Consider the following 7,943-nt stretch of genomic DNA (forward strand, 5'->3'; position numbering starts at 1 on the left):
GCATGTGGCAGCCCAAGAGCTGACGCTGCAACGCACCGTCGCCGCCACCGCCGCCGCCACCGCCCTTTGATGGATCCAGCAGCTCTCGCCGCAGCTTGGCCAGCTTGGCCTGAGGGTAAGATGTGAGTGGGTGGTGGCGGCAAATCAGCACATCCGTGCGCACGGTTGAAAACGACGCAGCCAGCACTGCATGGTGGTCACGAGCCACAGCCGCTCTGCGCCACCAGGCAGCAAGGAGCTGCTGCATGCTGGGTGCCGCGCCCAGCCGCACCTTCAGCATGCCCAAGTGCCCCATGGTGGCCTTGTTTTTCTGGGTCCTGGCCATCTGCGAGGAGAAGCATTTTATGATGGCAGGGTAATGGTGCCATAAATTAACAATAGAGGCGGGTGGTAGAGGCAGCGTTTGGCAAGGAGGCTGTGGCACTGCTGCAAAACGCGGTTGCGGCGGCAGCAGCGCACGCTCAGGCTGCACTGCGAGCGGCAGCGCGCGCAAAAGCGGCGCATCGCACCCATGGCCCCCACTGCAGTCTATCGGTGTTTCGCGAAATCCATTGCAACACCGCCACATGACTTCCCCCTCATTGCAGCACTTGAGCCACGACACCAGCGATCTCGCCGCCCAGCGCACCTCCGACTCAATCTCCGCAATCTTTTGAAGGACACTCATGGTTTCTGGTGCTCCCTAGAGCTGTTACTTTGCAAAGAGGGTGCTCTCACAACACGAAACTGTGATTTGGCGGCCTGTTATCTACGTATGAGCTGAGGGGCGAAGAGTCGTTCGTGGGAATCAACCAGAAATGTTGTGTGGCGGCCGAGGCCACAGCTCGAACAGGGCAAGTACTGCCAGGCATCCTTGTCTACCCGCAACTTCGGTGACCGGTGTCATCGGCATCAGTCAAAGGTGCAGTGTGCGGGAATAATGATTGCTGCGCATATGGTGGCTGTGCGACAGCGACAAAGTCTTCCAGGCACAAGGGATGAGAAGCAACACCATCTCGATCAGGTCACATCGATGAGGCGCCTGTTGACCTGGCCTGGTCAAGGCATGGGTTGACTCTTGTGCGTGTGCTACGGTACAGTCCCCTAAGCTCGACCCACAAGCAGAGCCTGTACGATGAGGGCACGCTGTGTGCTGATTTCCGAAAAGGCCCAGGCTGGAAAATGCCGAGGCTGCAGGGCACTTGGAGGTTGTGATCCCAGACCCCCAAAACGCCGTCTGAACCATTGGCGTCCAAATGGTCAATCTTCAGGTAGAACATTGTCTATCAACGTCCTACGCAGCCCATAGGCCTGGGACCTTCGGCCCTTGCGTTAGCGTTGTTTTCGCGGGGAAGCCGTTGCGTCCTTTTGGTCCGCACAAGGCAAACAATACACGGGGAATAATTCAGTCAAGGCATCAGTCACGTCAACAAGATAGCGGCTGAGCAGCGAGGCGGCACATCCACCCAACACCGCGTGTCTGGCATTCACACCCCAATGGCAGCGCCCCTAGCACCACGGGTTTGTGGAGTGCTTACACTGCTGCTAATAGCAGCAGCATACACAGCAGCCGCAGCTGCACCCCAATGGGATGGCGAACTGGGCGCGCCCACGCCTGCCGGCGGCCGCGGCAGCAGGAAGCTGCGTCAGTTGGGATGTGAGCTGCTGAGGCCCCGTGCTGGGTCCCAGGATCTGCTGCCTGCGCTGGCGGACTCTCAGACCCCGCTGAGAGATCCCGCGTCATCTCTCGCAGGCGCCACCAAGTCACTGGTCATCGCGTACGGGGCCACGCCACCAACAAACATCAGACCCCTGCTGGACCAATCGCCGCCGCTGCCCAAACTTGACGTGCGCTGCGGGTTGCAGGGACATACAGAACTGAGGTTCAGGCCACAGCATGCCTTGCCCTTGGCTAACGGGACACATATTCTTGCGGAAAACCCACACATACGAAATTGAGCTTGCGGCGGTTAGCTGCTGCTGCTGCTACAGAAGGCGCGGGCCCGCGTACTGTTGCGGGAGGTGGCGTCCCTGTGCCATCTCTGGCAGCAGCCGGCGCTGGCCGCACACGGCAACCCGCCCCGTTTGTGTGTCGGCCTGCCGGCCCCCTCCTCCCCCCGTGCGCGTACTTTCTCCGTCCCCACCCAACCAAGCAACCTTGCAATTCACAACCGGTACCCCCACACCCCTGCTCCCACCGCAGGTCACCAGCGCGAAGCAGGTCGAGCTGGCCAGCCTCATCGACGCGGCCTCCTGCATCCGCACCGCACCGCGTGTCACGGGGGCCCTCGTCATCTGGGACGACGGCACAATCCCAGACCTGTCGGCACTGGGCAACCTGAAGACCGTGTCTGGGCCGCTGGTGCTGTTCGGGGTGAACGGCAACAGCAGCATCGCGTCGCTGGCCGGGCTGGAGAAGCTCGAGGTGAGCGGCAGGGGCCAGCAGAGCTGCAGGCGTGCGTGGCCGCCTGCTTGTCAGGGGGATGGGAGCCGTGGTCCACTCCTGCTGATGAAGCAGAGCTGCATGCAAGTTCGTCCTGCCGCGCCCGCTTTCCAGAGCGTCATTCAGTCACCCCTTCCATAGCCACACCCCGGCTGGCAGTGTCGCATGATCCGTCTGTGGTGCTGATCATCAGTCACCTTCCCTGAACCTGCTGCCGCCCCTCCGCACTCCTCTATTTCCAATACATTTCAGAGTGTTGGTGGCTTCACCCTGGCCCACATGAACAAGATCAAGGATCTCACGGGCCTGGGACGCCTGACAGACGTAGCGGAGGACCTGGTGGGCGGGGGTGGGCCGGCCTGTGTGAACCCCAGGGCGCAGGGGTTGACCAGAGTGGCTGGAGTGGCTGGGTCAAGGGACAAATCAGCACTGCTCGGGTGCTGCTCAAGCTGCAGGATTCTGCCGGTTGAAATTCAGGCAGCAGGTGCACAAAGCGGGTGCGCCTCCTCTGCCCACGCCAGGTTCAACCGCGGGTCTGCTGACAAGCAGGCATGCTGCCGCGTTGGCCCAACATGTTAACCCCGGTCAACCCCCGACCGCCCCTGCCAGGTGATTTGGGACAACGACGGGCTGCAGAGCCTGCGCGGCATTGGGCCCTTCACGCAGCTCTTCAGCCGCCTGTGGATCGACACCAACCCCCTGCTCACAGACCTGACCGGCCTCGACGTGAGCCCCTCCAATTGGATGCTGCATGGCCGCACCGCAAGCCTGCCATCTGCCTGCCGTTTGTGTCGCGCGACAGCCAACACGCGCGGCCTCATCCAAACCTCGGCGCCCCCGCCCGCCCCCCTCCGGCTAAACGCAGTCCCTGGCAGCGCTGGATTATGATCTGGTGATCCGCGAGAACCCCCTCCTGCGCACACTTGACGGCCTGGGGGCATTGCAGGCAAGGACGCGCGTGGGGCCGCGGTCCGGCAGCTGGTTGCAAACGCACGCCCCAGCTAGCGCAGCGACATTGCATCCTTCGAGTAGGCAGCAATACACATTGCGGCAGCTCTTCTCATTGCCTGCCAGACACCTTTACACGCAAAAGCTGCAGCACGCCCGCTCGTCATCAGCACTACATGCGCACGAACGTCGGCGCCCGCGTGCCGCACCCCCCACCCGTCCAGACTGTTGGCGGCGAGGTGTCCCTGGTCAACAACTTTGAGCTGGTATCAACAGCAGGCCTCAAGGCCCTGCGCAGCGTCGGTGAGCTGGCGGCAGCACCTCGTGCCCTTCAGAGCTGCAAGGCCACAGCATGCGACAGCCCCGGCTTATAAAAGCCCCAGTCGTTATGCCTGCTCCAGTCCCCCCCCTCGATGCATCAGCAACTGCTCGATGAGTTCGCATTGGCGTCATGCAAGCTGCGCCTCAGGGGGGGGATTGGGGCGCGATCCCTCCACAAGCCGTGCGCGGTCGCTCAGTGACGCAGCCCTGCTCCACACGCGCATGTGTGTGTGCATCTGCTCCCGCCCGCCGCCCCGCCAGGCATCAGCCTGGCGGTCATGGGCCACCCCAAGCTCGAGGACCTGGACGGCTTCTCGCGCATCGCGGCCATCCCTGGTGACCTGGTGATCTACGAGACCTCCCTGGAGTCACTGGGGGCGCTGAGCAACATCCGCTCGGTCGGGCTCAACTGCGTGGTGCGCATTAGTCTCGCGCTGACAGCTGGCAGGCGGGCAGCACCCGCAGTTCGGCTGGTGTCGGCTCCAGTGAACTCAGCCCTGAACGAAGCTGCTTCTCATTGAGTCAGCCCCGCCACCGACCCTGCGTGCATCCAGTCAGCCATGCTGCCCTTGCGGCACACGTGTGCATGCACATTTGTGCACGTGTACGCTCGCGCGTGCGTGCACATGCAGTGGGGCGCTGCAGTAGTCCAGTGGTATCGCGCTGCAGTAGTCCTGGCTCGCCGGCAAACTTTGTATTCGCCGCTCCTGCTGCCCCCCGCCCTGCAGGTGGGCGTCAACCCTGATTTGGAGAGCCTCGAGGGCCTTGGTGAGCAGGCCACGATTGAGGGGCAGCCTCGACACGCGTGCCCGCTGCTGAAGCCTCTACGGCACTCGTCACATTCGCCCTGTGACATTACCACGGCCGTGCGCAAGAGAGTGACAGGCTGAGTGATTGCCAGCCACCAACTTGCCGCCACCTAGACACCAACGCCAGCACTGCTCGCTGAGTGAGCGCTATACATGTTCGCGGTGCGGCACAAGCACAACCCCAACACACGCCCCGTGTCCCCGCGCTGCAGGCAATCTGACGTCTGTCGGGGCGCAGCTCTCCATCTCGTTCAACAACAACATCACCAGCCTCAAGGTGCGGCGGCGGCACCCCGGCCCGAGGCCGCCGCGCCGCTTGCGCTTGCTGCGCCCCGGCCCCTGCTCCAGCGCCACGGACCCCGGACAACCCCCTCGGTCGCGACCAGCCGCCGCCCACAGGCCGGGCCTCTTCGCAGCCCTTACCCTTGACTGTTTTCCTTGCAGTTTCCAAACCTCGACCCCACGCTGATGACCAAATAACGACCTGTTCCCCATTGCCACCTGCGTGACGCGACCACCCACCAGGGCCTGGGCAACCTGCAGCGCGTGGGCTACGACCTGCTGATCCGCTCCAACGCGGCCCTCCAGACGCTGGCCGACCTGCCCCGCTCCCTGCAGTCCGTCGGCGCCGCCCTGACCGGCGACCTCGTCATCACCAACAACCCCGCCCTCGACAGCCTCGAGGGCCTCGGCGCCGCGGGCGGCGCGCTTTCCGAGGTTGCGGGGCGCGTGGTGATCGCGGACAACGGGCCGGGGTTGGAGCAGGCGGCGCAGGAGGTGGACGCGCTCAAGGCGGTCGCGAAGCCGAGGGTGATCACGACCCAGCTGGTGAAGGACAGCGCCGCGGTCGCGCCCGTGGCCGCGCGCGCGGCGCCGCCGCCGGGCGCCGCCGTGGCCGGCGGGGGTGCCGCGGCGCGGGCGGCCCCTCGCGCGGGCACAGCAGGCACTGCCGCGGCTCCTGCTGCCGGCGCCCCAGGCGCAACCAACGGCGCTGCGCCGACGCGCAAGGCTCTCCCGGGCGCCGTGGCCCCAGCAGGTGCTGCTGCCGCTCCACCAGACAGCGGGCCGGTCCAGGGACCCGCGGCGCCAGCATCCGCCAGCACCGCCACTGGAGCAACCCCCGCCCCCTCCGCCCCGCCGGCGGCAGCCCCGGCGGCTGCGGGGCCGGGGCCGGCCGTTGCCGACGCGTCCGCCGCTGCAACGGGCGCGCCTGCGCTGCCCACGGCGAGCGGTTGATGCACAGCTTTTGGCGGCTGCAGATGCGACCCTGCGTGGCTGCGACGGCGGCGACGGCGCCTTGCCTCGCCTTCTAGTGCGGCTTGAGTTGATGAATCAGAGTTGGTGTAATCATGTTCCAAGGTTGGGCAGGCACACTGAGAGGTTACACAAACGCGCACGTCGGTTGTAAAGGCAAGGGCATACACAGTTGGCGGCGGTCCTTTTGCTATTAGCACCGCGCAGCGGCGGTCGTCACAACAGGAGTGACTCACAGGGCGACGCCGCACAGGCAGCAGCAGTCTTGCGTCAAACATGGCCAAGGGGCGGTTTTCTCGCGCGCTGTCTGGAGGGACACCTCCGAGCCGTGCACGCACGGCGTGGGGGGAATGCAGACAAGCGTGTGTGATTGGTGTTCCTCCCTCCCTGTTCACCCTCTTTGAGGCCCGTCCCCGAGTGTTGCTTGCTTGCGATGCACCAATGTCCCCAGAGTGGAAACACAGAAACGGTGCGGTCCTGACACCCCAGGCCCGGACTCTTCAGGCCGCATTTGCGCGCTGGCGGCCGCGTGGGCGGTGTGAGCGAGAGCAATGCACAGTGCCGCAGTGTAAGCGTAGCGCCGGCGGGATGTGCCAATAGAAAGCGCCGCAGCCGAGTCGAAAGAGAAGCAATCGCCATAAGGCTTGGGCGGGGTGTCCGGATCAGATTGCTTCTTTTCAGCAGGGGGCAAGGGGAGTGTGCATGCGCTTGGATCGAAAAGGTTTGCACAGCACACACCAACAGCAGCACTTGGAGGTTTGCCTGGCACAACAAGCAGCTGCGCCTGGCCCAAATGCACCTCCCCAGCACAGGGTGCACTTGTGTGTGAGCGCGTGGGCAGGTGGTTGCGTGTGTGTGCGTGTGGGTGTGTGCGAATCAGCGTGTAGGTGCGTGCAAATGTGTGTGTGTGTGTGTCAAGTGGTGCAGATCCCAAGACCCCGTGCTCTCAGGCAGTATAGTACGCGAGCTGGGACAAAGCTTGCAGCTCTGAGTCCTTCCCAGTTTCAACAATGCGCTCCACAACAGGGTCCTGGCCTATAGCATTAGCCAGCCCGATGGACCGCTGGGCGCAGCGGCTCGCCGGCGAACGCGCAAGGAGCCCCTGCGCGCATCGACTCGAGTGTTGTTGCCGCCCTTTATACGACGTGTGCGGGCCAGCAATCCAGGTTCATCAGCGCTGCTGAAATTCTGCAGCTGAATAACATGCCGTGCAGCGAGCGCTCCGCCTGGCACCGCGCGTGCGCCGCCGGGCGGCGGCGGTGCGTCGCCCCCGCCGCCCCGCGCGCCCCTTGCGCCCTCTCACGCAAACCCGCCCCCGCCGAGCTCCCACGGCGCCGCGCCGCCCTCCGCCGCGGGCGATCCGAACGCCCCCGCGTCGGCCCCCGCAGGGCGGCCGCCCCCCGCGGGGCTGTCGTCGCTGACGATGTGCATGTCCCTGACGAGGGCGTCGAGGTCGCAGGGCTGCATGAGGCGCGCCAGGTGCTCCAGCAGCACCTCGCGGTCGTCAAGGACAAGGGACAGCTGGGGGGGAGTGAGAGTGAGTGTGTGAGAGAATTTGTGTGAGTGTTGAGTGTGTGCGTGTGTATGTTTGTGTGAGTGTGAGTGTGTATGTGTGCGTGTGCGTGTGTGTGTGCATGTGTGTGTGCGTGTGTGTGTGTGTGTGTGTGTGTGTGTGTGTGTGTGTGTGTGTGTGCATGTGCAGGTGCGCGCGCATGCATGCGTGTGCAGGCGTGTGTCATGCAGTGTATGAAGAAGGGGAGGGACCTGTCTTGCCGGCCGCTACCTTGGACCATCATCCGACCTCCCACCCCCAACACAACCTCTCCACCCGACCATGCGTCTGCTTGCAACACCCCCTTCCCATCAATCCCCCCAGCTCTCAACCTATTCCGCTCCCCACCCTTCAGAAAAGATCAGTCACGACCCCCTACCCCACCTGGTGCGCCATCGACGTGATCCCGGCCTCCATCTGCCGCACCGCTTCCTTCTCAGCCTGCAGCGAGTCCATCAGCCGCCCCCGCTCAGCCAACAGCGCCTCCGTCTGCCGCGACACCAGCCGCTCGTTGCCCTCAACGCGCTCCTTCTCAGCAGACAGCGCCTCGACGCGCTGCTGCAGCTGCGCCTGGATCGCGCCCGCGCTGCCGGCGACGGCCTGCAGCGCCGCCAGCTGCCGCACCAGGTCGCCGCGC

The 7,943-nt window shown here is 64.6% G+C and overlaps 2 protein-coding genes across 2 annotated transcripts; one reads left to right on the top strand and one right to left on the bottom strand.

The window, feature by feature from the left end:
- Window positions 1-1,476: 1,476 nt before the first annotated feature.
- Window positions 1,477-5,736, top strand: MNEG_11641 (hypothetical protein; the record flags this gene model as incomplete). Its single annotated transcript, XM_014039886.1, has 10 exons — window positions 1,477-1,827; window positions 2,183-2,404; window positions 2,675-2,761; window positions 3,032-3,148; window positions 3,288-3,380; window positions 3,595-3,673; window positions 3,953-4,107; window positions 4,420-4,459; window positions 4,713-4,777; window positions 5,026-5,736. The coding sequence occupies 10 exons, from the start codon at window positions 1,477-1,479 to the stop codon at window positions 5,734-5,736; spliced, it is 1,920 nt and encodes a 639-aa protein (XP_013895340.1).
- A 1,317-nt stretch (window positions 5,737-7,053) lies between these two features.
- MNEG_11642 (hypothetical protein) lies at window positions 7,054-7,762 on the bottom strand (the record flags this gene model as incomplete). Its single annotated transcript, XM_014039887.1, has 2 exons — window positions 7,054-7,275; window positions 7,691-7,762. 2 exons carry the CDS (start codon window positions 7,760-7,762, stop codon window positions 7,054-7,056), a joined length of 294 nt encoding a protein of 97 aa, XP_013895341.1.
- Between the last annotated feature and the right edge of the window lie 181 nt (window positions 7,763-7,943).

Source organism: Monoraphidium neglectum (genome assembly GCF_000611645.1).
Source record: "Monoraphidium neglectum strain SAG 48.87 unplaced genomic scaffold scaffold02842, whole genome shotgun sequence".
NCBI classification, from domain to species: domain Eukaryota; kingdom Viridiplantae; phylum Chlorophyta; class Chlorophyceae; order Sphaeropleales; family Selenastraceae; genus Monoraphidium; species Monoraphidium neglectum.